The 20,238-nt window shown below is 43.3% G+C and overlaps 1 protein-coding gene across 1 annotated transcript in view; it reads right to left on the bottom strand.

Annotated features, from left to right (window-relative positions):
• The window catches only part of Tmem123 (transmembrane protein 123), a 39,820-nt gene that overhangs the window by 4,169 nt on the left and 15,413 nt on the right, over window positions 1-20,238 (bottom strand). Inside the window, exon 3 of the mRNA XM_045146298.1 lies at window positions 176-457. Coding sequence (XP_045002233.1) covers window positions 176-457 — 282 coding nt within the window. The remainder of the gene's footprint in view (window positions 1-175; window positions 458-20,238) is intronic.

The raw sequence follows: 20,238 nt of genomic DNA, 5'->3' as shown, positions 1-20,238 counted from the left end.
TCTGTATTTTCAACTCTAAACTTCTGGGTAAGAAGAACACTGAAGTGAGAGGTGAGGGAATAACTTTAGGTAAAAAAAAGTTTCTGTATTTTTGCAAAATGGAATAGTGACTTAAAATGCAGCATTTGACAACTGATTTAGAGTACAGAAAAAGTAGGTCAATTTCAATACATACTTGTTAGAGATGTCAGTAAACTGTTGTGGGCTGTGGTTACCAAGGATGTTGATGTCTGGGTCACATTTGGTGAAACACTTGTGGCGTTGGGTGTAGATTTTAAGGCAGTAGAAGTCATATTTGTTGAGACTCCTGGTGTTGACATTTTAGAAATGGTTGTAGGTTTCACAGCGACAGTTGTTACGTTGTTTAACACCACTGATACTAGAGTTGTTGGTGGGTTCACAGTGCTACTGTTAAATTGACTGGTGTGGTTGGAGGTCACATGTTGGACGATACTCTCTGAAAGAAGGTCAAGAAACATCAAAATTGGTAAAACTTTCCTCCATACTGTTACTTTCATGGTCACACAGCAGGTCTAACAAAGACATCATTCAGTCCACTCATGGTCTTTTGTACTATACTCAAACTAGTATTATCAACAAAACAAGGCCTGGATTTAAATGTTTTGAAAAGATACAAAAAGAGGGGCTAGGGATCTAGCTCAATTGGCAGAGTACTTGCCTGGTATGCATGAAGCCCTGGTTCAGTTTCCATCACATAAACTGGGCATTGTGGCACATGCCTGTGACCCAGCTCTGGGTGGGGGTGGGGTCGAGGCAGGAAGATAAGGAGTTCAAGTTCAACCTCACACACAGTGGCTTAATGGCCAGTCTGGGCTGTATGAGATTCTAAGATAATACCACATAATTGAGTTACTTAGTACAAGAACAATGTCCTTATCAGTTGTGTTTGAATATTGCACTATACTTCACATCACATTATAGGTTCTGAACTTTTTTTTTTCTTTAGACATGGTCTTCTTATGTAGTGCAGACTGGCCCTCAACAGGTGGCAATCATCCTGCCTCAGCCTACCTGAGTTCTGGGATTACAGGTCTATGCCACTATACCTGGCAACAAATACTTATTTCTTCAGATGAATAAGCAATGAATAAAAGAGGTTTTTATTTTTTTTAATTTATTGACAACCTCCTTAAATATGCTGATCATAATCCTCTCCCACCACTCTCCTTTGTTCCTCCCTTCCATATCCCCTCCACTGCCTTCTTTTTTAAAAATGGTTTTAGGGCTGTGGATAGCTCAGCTGTTAAAGCGCTTGCTTGCAAAGCCTAATGATCTGAGCTCGATTCTCCATTACCCATGTAAAGCCAGATGCACAGGGTGATGCATGCATCTGGAGTTTGTGTGAACTGGAGGTCCTGGTGTGCCCATTCTCTCTCTCTCTCTCTCTCTGGTGGGCATGATCCCAGCATGAATCCTAGCACTTGAGAGACAGAGGTAGAAAGATTCCTGGGAGTTCAAGGCCAGCCACAAAATTCCAAGTCAGTCTGGACTAGAATAAGGGAGAGGAGACAAACAGGTGGACATGCTGGGGCTTCTTGCTGCTGCAAACACACTTCAGATACATTTGGCATTATTTTTGTGCATCTGGTTTTATGTGGGTCCTGGGGAACGGAACCCTGGCTAGCAGGCTTTCCAAGCAAGTGCCTTGAACCACTAAGCCACGACCCCAGGCCTTTGGTATTAACTGCTACAGTATTTTATTGGGGTTCTGCTATGGTCTCTTCCAGTGAGGTAATAACTTTTTTTTTTTTTTCTAAGATCAAAAGTTGGACTTCAGATCACTGAGAAATCAAGCCTCCTCCCTGTTGACTAGCTGTTAGGATGCTGGAAAGGTCTATGCAGCCTGTTGGGGAGAAACATTACCAATGGTCTTTAACCAGCAGTGGACCCTGCAAGCTTTATGGCTGGCCAACCAGGCCAAAATGTCAACTGACACAATGGGGGTATGACTGTTATGGGGGATACCAATTACTCTCTGATTAGATTTAAGGCTGACTCCATGGGAGGGAATTCATGCCTGGCACTGAAAACTTAGTCAAAAGCCTATGACAGGAAAGTCATGGCGGGGGGAGGGGACTATTACTGTTGTTTGGCTAAATGGCTATTTTATGCCCACCACACTGCCCTCCTACTACTTATGTTTATGCCCATATATTAATTCTTTTCTCACATTTGTTTAAGAAGTTTCTCTTTTCAGATAGCAGTGGCCACTTGGAAACTCAGAAGAACTCACTGAAGTGCAAAGAGATAGTGGGGTGTTCAGCACTGAGACATGTCTATCACACTTTCTAATGTTCAGGGGCCACTGCTTAAAAGGTAGAGGAAAGAATGTAAATGCCAAAGGAACTGGAGTGCCATATTGCTTTCCAGATACAAGCTTGCTGTGGTATTCATGCTCACAGAGGCTAATGCTACCTACACAGCATACAATAGGAAGGAAAAAAATATAGCAGGGACTAGTTGAAAAAAGAAGACATACAGGGAGGGACTAGGGAGGGGAGCAAAGGAGGGTGGTGGGAGGGGGTTATGATCATGGTATATTGTATGTATGTGAAGACTGTCCATAAAAAGTAAAAATAAATAAAAAGACCAAGGGTAGGAGCCATGCTTAAACTACTAATTATTCAATTGTGACTGTACCATGAAGATATGCTAATACAGCTTTGCATTAACACAACCACATTTTAAACTGCTGAATGAATTCACTGTAGTAAAATAGAATTGTGGTGCAGCATAGAACAGCCTTTATAGTCTGTCTTTAAACAGAATGGTTTTCATAGTAATAGTCAACACAAGGCTGCTTTGGACTCACCCCTCCCCCACCCCACCCCCCACGTCTTTCTTCTCTGCATGACAAGACATTCGTCACAGAAACTGTACAAAGCCAAATGGGCAAGGTCACCACCTCCCCACAAGCTATAATGTTAGTTCTGTACTTAAAATATGCTAGAGAGGGCTGGAGAGATGGCTTAGTGGGTAAGCGCTTGCCTGTGAAGCCTAAGGACCCCAGCTCAAGGCTCAATTCCCCAGGACCCACATTAGCCAGATGCACAAGGGGGCACACACATCTGGAGTTCGTTTGCAGTGGCTGGAGGCCCTGGCATACCCATTCTCTCTCTCTCTCTCTCTCTCCCTGTCTGTCGCTCTCAAATAAATAAAAATAAAAAATAAAAAAATGTTAGAGAAACAACTAAGTAGCTGAAATCTAAAAGTTCAAATGGAGTGCCAAAGAAGTTTTATAATAAATGATGTTGGGAGATGTTTAAATGTGTAACTTGAAATTCAAGGACACTCTATCTCTTTAAGGTCAGCACTCACCTGGTGGCTCAACTCCTTTGTTCTGAAATATAATTAGTCATTTATCTTGTCTGCAAATGATAACCATATCAAGCTGGGTGTCTTGGCACATACCTGCAATCCTAGGACTTCGGAAGCTGAGGCAGGAGGATAGCAGTTTAGAGGGCAGCCAGGGCTGTAAAACTCTGTTTCAAACAATATGGAAAATGAAAACCTTCCTCAAGTTGTACCTTCCTCCCTCTAGGGACTGTTCAGAGACTGACAGGTACCTCAAAATGTCAGCAGAGCAGGCCATCCAGGCAGATCATGCAAAGCTTAGCTAGGAAGGTCCAAAGAGGGCATGCTGTGGGAGGGAGTCAACTTCCAAGTTTGCTCAGGAGGGGAAGGAGAAGAATGCCACTCCTCCTCAAGTTGGGAGGGCTGGAAAGGAGCTACCTGAAGAGCCATAGCCTCCTGCACTTAAGCCGGGCCCAGCAAGAAAGGCTTGTTTTTGTGGGCAAAGGCTCTTGTTTCCCATGAATCAATCAAATCATGGGGTTGCCTTAATACAGCAGTTTTCCATCAGCAAAAGGGGGCCCTGGTGTGCAGAGACAGTGGAGTGGGAGGCCTGAGCAGGGGAATCTCTCAGGAACTTCAACCATTCAAAGGCCACCCAAAGGGTGCAGCTGTCAAGCAGCTGGCTTTCCCCCTTAAGCCCTAAGTCTGCTCTTGTAAGTGAACAAGCAGCACAAGAGGGGAGGAGACGTGGAAGAAGGCCAAAGCTATCAACTTTCTCACTGCAGTTTCTAAGCTGGAAGCAGGTATGAGTGGGCAAACACATGTTACAGTTTTGAGTTATTGTAGCTAAATTATTTTGATTTTGAAGGAGAAACAGCCAACCCCTTGAGTCTGTGAACCAATGGGTCTTGGTTTTGAGTCACCACCCTGAGCCCAAATCCAATCGGGTCTTGGCTCCTTCTGGGTCAGTCTCCTGAGGGCACAAACCCATCGGGTTTCTGCACACCCAGGTCTGATAATAAGGCTCACCCTGCTTGGATGACTATCTGTATAAGGGAGCCTAACCATATGGGCAAGCCTTTCTCTTGTTCCCGTGATTTCACCTGAACACCAGTGTGTGAATCTGTCTCTTCCCTTCCAAGTCGGGCTAGGAAGGGGGGAACACGACTCGACCTGAGGATTTTCTTGCTGGCCTTCTACATGTGTCTTGCTTGGGAGGCTTTCTTAACTTTGATTACATGCATGATTTTTCTTTAATCTGAGTCCTTCACTATTCTTAATCCTCTCTGGTCTTTTAGTGCAGGGGATCCTTTGGTTCTTACGCTTTGCTTTCCATGAGTGGGTACATGTGCCTCCTCCAGAGCCTTTCACCCTGAGACAGTGCTCTGATAGAGGTTCTCTCCATCTCTCTTCTCCCTTACAGCTGGGCAAGGAGGAGAAGTCTCCTCTGGCTTGAATCTTTCAATCACCCTCTTCCCTGGATCTTAATTCCTACAATAAATCCCAAAATAGGGCTGGAGAGATGGCTTAGTGGTTAGGTCTAGTATCATAGATAGTATGTCCACATTACTGAAGCCTAAGGACCCCGGTTCGAGGCTTGGTTCCCCAGGACCCACGTTAGCCAGATGCACAAGGGGGCACACACATCTGGAGTTCATTTGCAGTGGCTGGAGGCCCTGGCACACCCATTCTCAATCTCTCTCTCTCTGTCTCTTTCTCTCTCTCTCTGTCACTCTCAAATAAATAAATAATAAATGAGCAAAAAATAAATAAATAAAAATCCCAAAATATATGATGTGGTTTAATTCAGGTGTCCCCCATAAACTTAGGTGTTCTGGATGCTAGGTTCTCCAGCTGATGGCAATTGGAAATTAAAGCCTCCTGGAGGCCGTGAATTGTTGGGGATGGGCTTATGGGTGTTAGAGCCAGTTTCCCCATGCCAGTGTTTGGCACACTCTCTTGTTCATATTGTTCACCTTATGTGGCCAGGGGTGATGTCCACCTTCTGTTCATGTCACCATTTTCCTTGCCATCATGGAGCTTCCCCTCGAGCCTGTAAGCCAAAATAAACCTCTTTTGCCCACAAGCTGCTCTTGGTTGGGTGATTTGTACCAGCAATGCAAACCTAACTGCAACAGTAAAGTGGTAAAAATTTAATTCACAATTTACCTTTCCCAGAGTCCATTTTATCAGTTCTTGTTAAAATTGGACAAGGACCCAAAAGTTGGGGTTCACCAACCCTCCCCAAGCTCTAAAATCTTTTATCATAATTATTCTGGACAGAAAATACACCCACTAAAGTTTATGCTTCAGTAATGTGGACATACTATCTATGATACTAGAATCTGCGCATGGAGCCACCATGGACAAGGCGTACATGATATGCAGCTGTCCACGCTCATTGATGGTTTGAATTGTAGCTCCCAAACTTGAATGTTCAAGTGCAAGCTCCCGGTCATCAAATGAAAGTAAATCAGTAGGGTAGGCTGCAATCCTACATGGAGGGGAATCCTGGAGAACACCATGTGACATGGGCCAACTCAATCCATCTTGTCTCCTCTGGCTGTTTGCCTGGCTCCTAAAGTTAGTCACATTGAACTCCAGAAACAACAAGACACATGAATAAATATCTCTATGACACTGAAGCTGCTCCCAAGCAACACTGGGCCTAGCAGGTCAGAGTATGGCCAAGTGAGACAATTATCCATGATGGCAAGGCTACTCCCTGTAACACAAGCCGTCATCCCCCAGAACCAGACTGCTCCCCTCAAATGATGGCAATAACAAGTTCTTTGGAACACCTTGCATTAAAGTACCAAGCAGACCACACCCTATCCAGGACTGACTCATTCTTGCCCCTCTGCCCCAATTCCTTCTTTACATAAGCCTGCAGGATTCCAAAGTTGGGGGTCCCTAGACCCCTTTTCTCTGTTACTCAGCATGTAGATTAACTCTCTTCTGCATTTTTTTTTTTTTTTTTGAGATAGGATCTCACTCTAGCCCAGGTTGATCTCCTCTGCTTTTTACCATTACTTGTTGCTTTAATGGCAGGTTGGGATGGATGGTGAGTGTATAGTTAGTTCTTTGGTACTCCCAGAGCTAGGATTTCTGCCTGAAAACTTCTATTTGCCAAGAAACCCGGAAAATTACCAGTAAACCACCAGAATACCAGGGAAGATTTTCAGCCTCAGGAGGGAGCAGCCCTGTTGATGGTCTAACCTCCACAAGCAAGGGACAGTGAGCCATTAGTGTGTGGAGCTGTGCTCTGACGGTAGTCCTAGAAACAGGCAAACTTGCCCACCAAGCTTTGCTCACTGGCAGCAAAGCACATCTGCACCCATGTCATGCCACTGGTGCAAGTGGCTATGCTGGGCTCACTGCTTTTCCAGGTCTCTGGACCTAATCCCATGGAACTGTGGCACTAAGCACCTGCCAAACCACCCTGAAAACTTGTTAAATGAAAAGTGACAGCATCTACAGATTTCAACCAGAGATACAAGGTGTTTTGGATCTTGGCTCTCATGTCATCTCACATAATTACAGGAATAATGAAGAACTGTAATAACAGCCTCCATCCCCGCAGCTGCAGTGATTATCCCACAATAAATGAAAAAGAGAAAGAACACGCATGTGCATGCAAATGTTTTGGGACCGACATAGAAAGCATTCAACAGTCAGTCAGTTTTTTCTATCTGTTTTGTGGCAAAACAACTCCTCAAGGCAATTATTTCATGATAGTGCCGAGCTTCCACTTACTGAGTTCTCCTTCCTGTACTTGCTGGGGTGCCTCAGATGATTTGCTTCATGTCCTGCAGCTATGAACACCAAGGACTGGAGGCATTTTCCAAGGCTGTTTGTGTTGGGCACTGAGCATAGCGCCTGCTGTGGCAGATGTGCTTGCTGATTTATTTAACTACTACTTTCATTACCCACAACTCTCCTATAGCAGAGCTGCACAGTCAAGTTCCCTATGAGAAGCTCAAGAGCAGGAACTGTCATGTCCTATTTCCCATTTCCACAGCGACTACACATGTCATCTGAGAAACACCCTACCAGAAGAGCAAGAAAGGGCAGTTTCTGCTTATGGAGTCAGCCAAAAAGGAAAGCGCCAGGCCTTTCCTATTATCACTAGCCACCCTTTTTTTTGTTTTCTTCTAACAAGGCAATATACTCCAAGACAGTTTTTTCCCCTTTAATATCATCTAAAACTTATCAACATTGGGATTTGTTCCACTCTCTCAGTGTAGTATAACTGTTATGTTGAAGCAATTTTCCTTATTCCTATAAGTTTGAGTCCAAAAGTCTTCTAGGAGTCATTTTTCTGTTTGCCTTAAATATTTACAAGTGAAGGGTGGCAATTTGTTTTCTTCAGGGCATCAAATACACTCTTAAACAGAGTTGAGAATTCACACCCAACTTTTAAAGATCTCAGTTATCTTTAAATGTATTTTATTTCCCATTATAGTTGCCAAAAATAACCGAGTTCTTTCAGACATGACCCTGAATGTTATTTTGAGGCACCTGTGATTCTAAGCATGGTTGTAGCATGAATAAATTAAAGAATACCTACATCATGGGATTCCGAAAACCCGGAACAGCTTTCTTTCACAATAACATTTTACAACCTTAGCTCATCAACTAGATGTCAGTGTAATCCCCGGAGTATACATGTGTTACAAGCAAGGAGACCTGCTTCCCTCGCTGTAATCCACATGCTCATCTTAAAACTTCTAATTTTTTTTTTATTACATGAGGCTAAAAATTCAGAACTGAAAATCTAGATTCAAATAAATCTATCTTATATAAAAGTCTAGAAAAATATAGATTAGAATATTCATTAAAAATGGACATATTAAGATTCATTCCATTAATGTAAACAGGATGTTTATTTCTCTGGCAAGAATTGAATCAGGCATTTTCAGGCCAAGCCATTACCTGCCTTAAAGACTCTGAAAACGAAGAACTGAGTGAGCCCAGGTCTATATGCTCAGTCAGAAGGCAAGCCTGCTCATTCCCAAGGTGACCTGGACAGAAGCTGGGCAGAGGGTGAGAGGAGTGGCCTGTCTACTCATGGCAGTGAGACTGTCAGAAGCCTAACCTCTCTGAGTCATGTAATCAATGTCCTGGCCATTCTGTTCCACTACCATGGACTCCACCACCACTGCTAACCCACTAATTACAAAGAGACTTGAGTAAGTCACAGAGACACGAAGCACGACTCCTGCTACTTAGAATCCTCCCAGCCTCTCCTGCAATCCTGGCTCCCACAGAATGAAACAGAATCCGACACACACCTGGCTCAGCCCTCAGTCATCTCTTCTTTAACACTTGTTGCAGCACCTACTCCATGCTCAAAGCATTGCCAGGGGGCTCTGATGAGAAGAGCCTCACCTGCAAGCGTTCACAGTGCAGTGAGAAAGACAAGGAAGAATATAGTTACAGTATGGCAGGACAGGGGTCAAGTGGTTTTCATCTTTCTTAGCCTTTCCAGTTCCCTTTTTATTAAACTTCTGGTTTCCATTTTTATATAACTTAATTGCATATTAGCTACTATTTTAAAAATGTGGTTATGTTCTACGGTATAACATAAAATATATTTGGTCTTTACTCTGGTTCCTGGTAGGTCAACTTCTACAAGCCTTGGAATGTGTCTTGCTGTTCATGAATCCTGTGGATTCATGACACATGATTAGGACCCCTGCTGGCTCCTGGGTAGAACTTCTCACCAAAGACAAAGAAGAGTCTCTGGTTAAGATCTTCAGCTATTGTCACTTTCAGTAAACAGAAGGGTAGGCAGTTATGCTCTATAGAAACTCTTGAAGTTAGCTGGGTGTGATGGCACACGCCTTTAATCCCAGCACTCAGGAGGCAGAGGTAGGAGGATTGCTGTGAGTTCAAGGCCACCTTGAGACTACAGAGTGAATTCCAGGTCAGCTTGAGCTAGAGTGAGACCCTACCTCGAAAAACAAACAAAAAAACTCTTGAATTGAGATTTGGTGGATGGGGCTGGGTGTGGTGGCACATGCCTTCAATCCCAGCGCTTGGGAGGCCAGCCTGAGATTACATATGAACTCCAGATCAACCTTGGCTAGAGACCCTGCCTCGAAAAGCCACACACACCATCTATTTTCTATTACTATTTTCCATTCTCTTTCTCCCTCTCAAATAAATAAAATAAAATTACTTTTTTAAAAAAGAAATAAAAGGCTAGAGAGATGGCTCAGTGTTTAAGGCACTTGCTTGCAAAGCCTAAGGACCTACGGTTTGATTCCCCAGATACACAAAGTGGTGCATGCATTTGGAGTCTGTTCAGTGGCAGGAGGTTCCGGTGCGCTTTCTCTATCTGCGTCTTTCTATCTCTCAAATAATATATGATATATGAGAGATATATGAGTGTCTAGGTGTCAAGATGATGGTATTCCTACATACAGCATAGGAAATCTGCAGCCCCCAGCCCCACAGCCTGCCTATGCATGTCTGCATGCAGCCGAGTTGTCCCAGTAAATTTAAGGACAATATTTCCCTGGTTCTGTGAGCCATTATGGCAAACTAAGGCAGGGATTACAGGAACCTGTGCTTGACTTCCTAGATGCTCAGCCCAGAGCACAGGAGGTTGTTGTGTAAGTGGATCTGAAACAAGAGCAATCTATGGGACTGAGTCCTCAACTTGTGAGACTGGATCCTCTCAAGTCAGTGACAAAGTTGAACTGTAGGGTACCCAGCTGGGAAAAAAGTTTTCCCAGATCATGTTTTACCTTTTTGAGGCAGATCAGAGGGGCCCACGTTTCTTTGGGTGCTGAGAGGTGGTAAGCATTGTTAAAAACCAGTTTAAACCACTATTAGTGTTAATGATAAGTTCTTTAAGTGCTGTCATAAGATGCTCATTTTCCTGTAAATATGCACACACTGGGGATAAGACAATTTGATGTTCTAACTGGCAGCTCTGAACTCTCCCTTGCTGTCCTGGTTGCTTGAACTCAAGGGCTATCTGTCAAACAGTTAGGTCCACTACCCTTATGCCAGCACCAGCCACTTGGAACATTCCAGGGATATGCTGAGGAAACTACACATGAACCACAGCTGACTGAAAGTGGAGCCCAGCCAGACTGTTTTAGAGTTTGCATTGGGTGTTTTATTATGGTAAGTCACAGTGAACTTTAGATGACTCTGAAGCCACTTCCGGCCAGGCCAGAGGGACTATAGTGCAAAAGGGATAATGCCATGACTGATATAAACCCAAGCCTTTATCTGCATGAATGGTTTGTTGTGACTGGTATAAACACCTTGGCTGGTTAGAGGCTATATGGCTCATTTAGCAAGTGGAGAAACAATCACTTGTGGCCTACTAAGGTACTGTGACATTAGATGCAATCAAATTCTCTGTCTAGTGGTACAAGCTGAGCCATTAACATGAAGACACACTGTGGCAGGTGATGGGCTCCCAGAGCAGCTTAACTCCCTGCACCGTCCTGGCCAGGGCAGCTTGCAGGGATAAAGCCTGAGCATGTGGACTTTCCTTTGACAGCTCACTAAAGCCTCTATGACCCCATAACTCTTGCTTTCCACATGCCCAGAAAACAGGTTGTACATGAACGATGTCAGTATGAGCTGGACCTGTTTGAACCATAGTTGCAGAGGCCTATAAGTGCCTTGCCAGGCAGCTGAGCAGAGAAATCTTAAAAGGCGCAGGGGGAGAGGGGACCTTAAAAGACTCTTTCCTGGAAAGTCATTGAAACTATTTGCTCACCTACATTTCTGAGTTTGTGGAAGCAGTGGTTCTTGCTAACTTTTAAAAAATTATATAGTTATTTGAGAGAGAGAGAGAGAGAGAGAGAGAGAGAGAGAGAGAGAGCGCGCTAACTTTTAAAAAATTATATAGTTATTTGAGAGAGAGAGAGAGAGAGAGAAAATGAATGAATATGGGTGCACCAGGGCCTCCAGCCACTGCAAATGAACTCTAGATGTGTGCGCCCCCTTGTGCATCTTGCTTACGTGGGTCCTGCAGAATTGAACCAGGATCCTTTGGCTTTGCAGGCAAACACCTTAACTGCTAAGCCATCTCTCCAGCCTATGACATTAAAATATATTTGTGTATGTGTGTGTGTGCATGTGTGTGTGTGTAATTTAAAAGCAGAGAGGAAGGGAGGGACAGAATGGGGATGCTAGGGCCTCTAGCCATTGCAAATGAACTCCAGATGCATGCACCATCTTGCACTTGGCTTTTTCTCCTTATTGCTAGGAAATATACTCTAGCCTTTTATGTGATCTGTTCCTAGCCAAACTGAAAAATTTCCAAATCTTTCCTGTATCTTCCTTTGTGCATCTGATTTCACTGTAAATTTGCAATATAAATGCTGCAGCCTGACCTCTGTGCTGCCTTGTAATCTCAGCCAGATGAACTTTGAATTTCACCTCCCACGAAGTATCAAGAACAAAAGGCATCCGTGCTCCAGTGTCACAGGACTGCATCTCGGGTACCCATTTCCATTTGAAACCTCATTAGCGATGCCTTTGCTGTTCACATGCTATTAGCATTCTGGTCTTCAGCACTCCCCTCCTCCAAGGTACCCACTAAGCTCCATTTATAGAACTCTAGGTTTCTTCTAAACAATTCCAAACGAATAAACCAAGTACAAAGAGTCCACATCTGATACATTGTAACAACAAAGACTACCCTGTTCCTGGTATTAATTTTATGTGTAAGTTTCCTACCACTATAATGAAATATGTGACATAAGTATCTTATAAAGGGAAAAGGCTTATTTTAGCTCTGTTTTGCAGGTTTTCTATCTGTAAGTGATGGCCTCATTGTTTGGGGCCTATACTCAGACAAAATATCATGGAAGTAATGCATAATTAGAAAAACTGCTCACCCCATGGCCTGGAAGCAAAGAGAAGGTGCCAGTCTCACTATACTGCCAATGACCTCTCTAAAAGGTCTTAGTACCTTCCAACAGTGCCCTTCTCCAGGACTAATAAGCCTGCAGAACATGGGCCTTTCAGGACACGGAAAAGTCAAATTAGGGAAGTGCTCAAGAGAGGAACAAGGTGCTTAACAGTCTTGGAGGAAACATTTGTTTGGAAGGCCTGGCCCATGGGAAATGAGCACGCATTTTAGGTGAAAGTCTATAGTAAAACCAAGGAATCTATACTTTAGGGAAATAAAAGGTGCCTATTTTAATTTATTTATTGTTTGTGTATGTGCTGTGTGTGTACTATATGCACAGATATGTGTCCATGCAAGGCTCTATGCACTTGTCTGCAGTGGGGTATGTTGCCTGCAATGGCCAGAGCCGAGCATGGGGTGTACCATTCCATTGCTCTTCTGTCCATTCTTACTTGAGTGGAAGTCTCTTATTGCTCCTGGAGCTTGCTGTTGTTTCCATGAGTTTGGGTTATTTTTGGATCTTTGCTTCCCTATGGGGCTGGGGTTTTAAACACATGGCCATGTCCAACTGTTTATGTGGGCTCTTGGGCGTGAACTTGAGCATTCTCTCAAGCCTACTCAGGCTCTCATGCTTGCTGAGCCATCTCTCCAGCCCAAGTTTCCTATTATTTAAGATGAGACATGAGCTGTAGAGATGGCTTAGAGGTTAATGTGCATGCCTGCGAAGCCTAAGGACCCTGGTTCAATTCTCCAGGTCCCAGATAAGCCAGATGCACATGGTAGCGCATGCATGTAGAGTTCATTTGCAGTGGCTAGAGGCCTTGGTGTGCCCATTCTCACTATCTCTCTCTCTCTTCCCCCTCTATCTGTAATAAATAAAAATAAATAAAATCTTTAAAAAAAAAGTAAGATGAGACATAGTGATCCAGAAACCACCGCTCATGTAGAAATGGCAAAGGTTACAGAGAAGAAAATTAGTGTTTCCACTGGAGTAGTTGTGAACTTTGGATACCTTTCCAGGGAGATCTATTGGGTCTAGCTTACTGAACAGATGTTTAAGTAGAGCTTTTAGATCTAGTCCTTTGCCTAAGAACCGATTATCCCAAAACTTATTACCTTAAAACACTATCATTAGCTCATTAACTGTGTAGTGAGACATACAGTTGGATGTAGCAAGTCTCTGTTTAAGCCAGAAGGAAGGTGTTGGCTGAGCTGAATTCTTATCTGGAGATTCCCGACAGAAAAAAAAAAATCAGCTTAAAGTTCATTCAGGACGCTGACAGCATCTAGGTCCTAGAGTCTGTGGATGTAAGGTCTCTTGTTTTACTTGTTGTCAGGTAGGGCTGCTCTATGTTCCTAAAGGGCACCAGCATTCATGTGCCCTCCCCATGTTACAGCTCATAGATCTTTCAGACCTTTCAAATTTCTGACTTCTTTCTCTGACATCAGTCAGAGAAAACTTTGCTCTTAAAGAGCTTCTGTAGCCAAAGGTGGTGGCTTGAGCCTGTAATCCTAGCACTTGGGGAATGTAGGCAGGAGGGTCAAGAGTTCAAAGGCAGCCTGGGCTAAGTGAGACCCAGTCTCAAAACACTTGGGTGGCAGAGGGGCCTGGGGCTGTAACTCAGTTGGTAGAGTGCTTCCTTGGCATGTGCGAAGCCCTGGGTTCAACCTCCAACACCACATAAACCAAGTGCAGTGGTATACAACTATAATCTTAGCACTCAGGAAGTGGAAGCAGGAGGATCAAGAGTTTAAGGTTAATCATAAATCAAAATAAATGTTTCCTCCCTTCAAAAAAAAAAAAAAGGAGGGGAGTTCAAGGTCAGCAAAACAAACAACAGCAACAAAAAACTAGAAAAGAATATCTCGTACTTACAGGGGAGGAAATAAAGCAAGGTAAGGGCCACTAGAGCTCATCAAGAGATCTTGTATACAATAGAACTGCAAGGCTTTGTGAATCTGTGGAAAGTAAGCCTCCTAGCCGCCCAAAGGCAAGAAGAGACCTCTCACTAAAGTCAGGGTCAGGGAGCCCAAACTGCCCCAATTATGACTAGACTCAAGTTCTCCTGGATGAGGGAAACTAGATTTTCAATTTATCAGGTACCATGTTTCTTTTTCTTCCTGCTGTGCTTCGAATTGAAGTCAGGGTCTTACACATACCAGATAAGCACTCTACCACTGAGCCCTTAGGGTTAATATTTCCTTATGTCCTGCAAAAAGAACTATTAGCTTCTACTGTCAGATATCAAACAAGAGTCAGTCATGTGCCTTATAAGCCCAGGTACAGAACAAAGTCAGTGATATAAGACCCAGTTTTCAGGACTGTGTGTTATTTTTACTTTTTGTGTGTGTGTGTGTGTATGGGGGGGGGTGCATGTTTTAAACAGTCACCTAGCAACAAATCTCCAAGAGAATAAGAAAGACTCTTCAGCCATTTTATGTGTGTCTAGTCGATTAGACACATTTACTGAGAATGAAGGGAAGCCAGCGGTGGTGGCTTAGGCCTGTAATCCAGCGTTCATTAGGCTGAGGTCTCAGTTTGAGGCCAGCTTGGGCCATATATATAAAATGGTTATCTTGGCTCAAAAAAAAAAAAAAAAAAGTCAGGATAGGGAGATGGGTCAGCAGTTAAGAGTGCTAAGCATGAAGGCCTGAGACTGCCCAGGACCCATGTAAAACAGCTGGGCATGGCCATGCACATCTTCAACTCCAGACTCCTGTTGGCAGGGAGGGTCATGGAGACCAGAGAATTGCTGGGGCTTGCTGACCAAAAAAGTAAAGGCAGCAGCTCTTTGGGTTGAGTGAGAAACTATATCCCTTCCCCCCAAAAAAGTCAAATGTGTGGACATAGGAGGACTCCCAACATTCTCCTTTGGCCTCTGTGTGCATACATGTGCACAGGACACAAGTATCTACATACATATATGCATGCATATAGCACACACACACATATCACATCACATACCACACAACAATACTCTACATACACACGCCCCCTCAAAAAACTTAACACAAATAACAATAAATGGGGCTAGGAGATGGCTCAGTGGGTAAAGTGTTTGCCACACAAACACGAGAACCTGAGTTCAGATTTCCAGCATCCACACAAATGTTGGTGGTGGTGGTGTGAACCTCTAATCCCACAGAGAAGGTGGAGACAGGGAATTCCTGGGGCTCACTAGCCAGCCAGTCTAGTTGAATTGGTTTTACAGGATGAGTCCAAATTTCTTTCCTTAGAAACTTTAAAAAATACAACGGAAAACTACGGAAAAGGACTCATATATAGAAAAAGGTATAAATAACTGTATTATATTTAAATGCTCACTAAGGTATTCTTAGAATCAGTTTGCCCTTCTAGACCTTCTTCCCAACCTGCCTAGGCTGCTCTGTCTTGAGAGGTGATACTCAGGGGTTGCAGATGAGCTATGACTCCTAGTCCCTTGGTCCAGTTTGGCTATAGCTGAAGGCTACCATGACAATGCTGTATATTCCTCATTTTCCTAACATAACTAAAAGGACAATGTCTTCTATTAAGCACTGCTGTAGACTAAACTCAGGCCTGAATGCACTGCATTCATCTGCTGTCTCACCAGTACTTATTTGGTGAATACTTAGTACTTATTCTGTGCCAAACATTGTTCTAAATATTTTATAAGCCTTAGCATTTTTCATAATAAGCCTAAGTGGCAGATGTTCTTAGCCTCTGTAGTGGTTGGAATAAAATGTCACCATGGTCTCAAGTGTTTGGATTAAGTTTCCTATTTTGTGCCCATCTGGTGGAGCCTTGCTAGAGTGTGTTTCTGGGGGTAGACCCTGGGGTGGATTAGCCCAGGCTGACTGGGTGTCAGCGCTGGCTCTTTCAGACACCTCTCTGCTGCAGGCATGTTAAGTTGTGACCTTGTTGACATGCCTTTCCCTGTCATGTTGAAATTTCCTCTCAAAGTTGTAAGCCTGGAAAAAATAAACCCTTTCCACCTGTCTGCTGCTTGTGGCTAGATGTTCTGTCCAGCCATGAGAATATAACTGCAGCGGCCCCATTTTACAGACGAAACAAGGTACATGGAGGGAATGGAGCTTGCAGAGGGTCACAAACTAGTGAGTGGAGGAGTCATGACTTGAACTTGGGTAGTATGGCTCAAAGATCCCTACCCTTAATCACCAGTAGGCCTCTAGTCACAAAGAGCAGCAGTGCCATGAAGTAAAAAAGCTTAGGTTGGGTTGGGTGAGTAGGTGTGCCACTGCTCCAACATTAACCGTAACAGCTTCTGGCTGAGAAGAAAGCTGTAAATAGATATTAGGTAGAAAAAAAAATAACAGCATAACAATGCTCAGAATTACTGCAAGTGTTTCATAAACTTCGGCTGGTTAATGCACCAAATATTTTTGATGTTTCATGTTCCATATGTCTGACCCCAATGCACAGCCCACACCAAAAAGGTTTCTTGTACCCCTCCATGCCAGCTCATTGCTTCACAGGGTCAAGATGGTAAGAAAATGTGTCTGAGCGATCTGAGCATCACTGCCAGACCTTTACCTGCAGCTCTGGGCTGAGTGACCTGAGCACCATTGCTAGAGCTCTACCTGCAGCTGCAGGCTGAGTGATCCGAGCACCATTGGAAGGGCTCAGCCCCAGAGATTTGCAGCCTCAGTGCAGGGAACAGGCATGCACAGGGTGCAGCTGCCACACAAGAATTCAACCATCAACAAGCTTAACACTCCATAACAAAGAGATATTCAGTCAGCAAAAAACCCATTTGTTGAAATGTCAGCATACAGAAATCACTGGAGGTGACAATGGCACAGTTCTGTATTCTAATAAATGGTTTTTTAACTGTGTAAAAGTAGTAGACTTATTTTTGTTTCTGAGTGTAGGAGCATACATGTCACAGTATGTGTGTGGAGGTCAGAGATCAACCTTGGGTGTCAGTCCTTGTCTAACACCTTGTTTGAGGCAAGGCCTCTTGTTCACTGCTACATTTGCCAGCCTATAGCCAACCTGTGAGTTTTAGGTGAGTCTCCTGTTTCCACCTTTCACCTTGCTGTAGGTGTGCTAGGATAGGACATCTACAGCATCCAGCTCCATATGGGTTCTGGGGCTCCAAATTCATGTCGTCCTGTTGGTATGGTATGCATTTTATCAACTAAGCCACCTCCTTAGCCTGTTGTCGTTGTTATTATTATTATTATTATTATTATTATTATTATTATTGAGACAGGATCTCACTATATAGCACATGCTTACCTAGAACTCACTATGTAGGCCAGGATGGCCTCAAGTTTACAGCAGTCCTCCTATCTCAGCCTTCTGAGTGTGAACCAGCAAGCCTGGCTTTGACTCTAAAAAGTCACTAATACCAAATATTTTCCTCTACAAGAAAAAGGAAAAATGCAAATCTTGCAATTAGGAAAAACGTGTGTGCAGTTAGTGTTTTCTAGAGATGGCACCAGACTCGAGCTGCAGTCACCCGTGGACGCAGGAAGAAGATGCTGTGTATCTGCCATGTGCCTGTCACTGTTCTGTGCTCTGCAGTTTCATGTAATATGCTACTTAGGTGGGTTTACAGATGAGAACTGACCCAGAATGTCAAGTAAATATCTCTAACTACTGTGAATGTGGCTGTATAGACACATTAAAAGGTCTTTGGGGCTAGGGAGATGGCTCAGCAGTTAAATGCACTTGCTTGCAAAGCCTGCCAGCCCAGGTTTGATTCTGCAGTACCCATGTAAAGCTGGATACACAAAATGGCACATGTATCTGGAGTTCATTTTCAGAGGCAAGAGGCCCTGGCACACCCCATTTTTCTCTCTCTCAAATAATTTCTTTTTAAAAAGGTCACTGTTTTCTCCAAGCTCAGGGCTCCTGTCACTAGTTTTGTCATCTAAACACTGTAGTACTGATGAAAGTCCATCTGAAATCACCATCAATAAACACAGGTAAAACAAGCTTCTCAGATCTTTTCAAAATGTTAAAATCCATCTCTTGTGTTTTGTTGTTTTCATGCTAGGGTTGAACATACCAGCACATGCTACCCATAGTCCCTGTGTATGCTTTTCATTAACTACTAAAGCCATGCAGAAAGTTACAGATATTATAAATAGCTGTGCTCTCATCATGTGATAAAGAAACACCATGCTGCAACACAGAACCTCCTGAACAGGGTGCCTCTCTTCAGATGCATTTCTCTTCTGTAACTACTAGCCTGAGTTTTCTTTTGAATATGGATGTATGAGTGGGTGCTGTGTCAGGTTCATGTGTGTGTAGAGGCCAAGAGGTCAATGTTGGAGGCCTTCTTCAGTTGCTCTCCACCTGAGTCTTTGAGACACACTATCTTGCTGAGCCTGGAGCTCACCAGTTTGGCTAGACTAGCTAGCCAGTGAGCTCCAGGGATTCTCTGGCTCTGCCTTCCCCATGCTGGGATTGTAGGTGCAAGCCACCACAATGGTCCGCACCTGAAAGTTTATGTGGGCACTGGGAGCCTGAACTCAGATCCTTGTGCTTGAATGCCAAGTACTTTACCCATCAGGTCATCTCTCCAGCCCTTTAATATGTTTTTTCACATTATTTTTACTTTAATACTGTCTATTTCTAAGCAGTATAATAGTTCACATCTTATGTAACTACACTATACAAAACACATTGTTTTGTCATTTGCTTTTTGTATTCAACTAAACATTTCTCAAAGCAAACATTTTTACTCCAATCTATATTTAAAGATATTTTATATAACATTGGATTAAACATGTTCATGTTTTTAGGTTATAAGAGATCTAGTCCATGGGGTCCTCAGAACCCAATGAATATTGACACAAGTCCCACATCTAGGAATGCAGTTAAATACTAGATCAAGTTGCTAAAGGTGGATATGCAAATTGACTAATACTTCTTAAAGGAATGAAATGCATACAAATGGGGACATGGCTAAGGAAATTATAATATGCAGCTATACCTTGGACTATAATACAACTATGAAAAACAAGACATTAAAAGCATAACCACAAATTCTTTGATATGCTTGCCTCCAAAATGTGAGGCCTAGTTGCACATTCCTTGTGAGTAGACCTAACTTAGAGGCTGCGTTCTAACAAAGAGAAGACAATGAAATGATGATGCCTCTTGACTTATGAGGCAAGGCGTAAGGAGATAGCTTCCACTCAGATCTTGCCAGCACCAGGCTCTCAGAGAAGCCTGCCATCTTGACTCAAACAGCCAGCCCTATGGACAGCCTCTTCTGGGGAAGAACTGAAATCTGCCAATACCTAGCCAAGTCAGCCACCTACGAGGTGACTCCTCTAGCCCAGTCATACCTTTGTGACTACACCCTAAATCTGAGCCTACTTAGGCTCCCACTATTAGATCTAACTCCCATTAGATAATCAGTGCAGTTATGGAGTAAATTCATACTTCAAAGATACAAGCTGTCCATGTACAGCATGCTTGTTGTGCAAAGTCACAGCATTAATAGGGATTACTTCTAGGGAACTGTTTGGGAAAGAAAGGAAGAGAAGGACAGGCGACTTTCAAAACTCTTGTTTTAGATGTCAATGTGTTACCTGGAAGACCAGGGGCCTGCACTGAAATGGCTACAGGTTACTAAAGGCTTATCAAGATTTAAAAGAAGCACAAGAAACCTGAGCTAATTGAATTCCATCTCCTGTAAAATATAAGAAAATCACTTGAATTTAAATGCATTACTAACAAGTCCTATTATGTAGTTTCCTACTTCACTGCTGATTAAAAGGGGCAAAATGCGGGTGGAGTGGGCAATTAGAGGGAGGTATAATGCCTGCACAAGAGAAAGTCTATCAGAAATAGCAGACAAAACTAAGACAAGCCATCCAAAGCCACTAAAGTGAGGAACAAAGACCCCTGCAAATCTGGAAGCCTAGAGGATATAACTGCCTCAGAGGGCTGTGATTATAAAGCATTCCAGCATTCCACATACAGAGTTTTACCATCTAGCAAACTCGAGCTCTATTAGAGAGTATTTTACTGTCTTTGTATGGACTGGAAATGAACTCGGGAAGTGAGTGAAGCC

This window comes from Jaculus jaculus, chromosome 3, assembly GCF_020740685.1.
Source record: "Jaculus jaculus isolate mJacJac1 chromosome 3, mJacJac1.mat.Y.cur, whole genome shotgun sequence".
Lineage (NCBI taxonomy): Eukaryota > Metazoa > Chordata > Mammalia > Rodentia > Dipodidae > Jaculus > Jaculus jaculus.
This window is presented reverse-complemented; position numbering and strand designations above follow the sequence as displayed.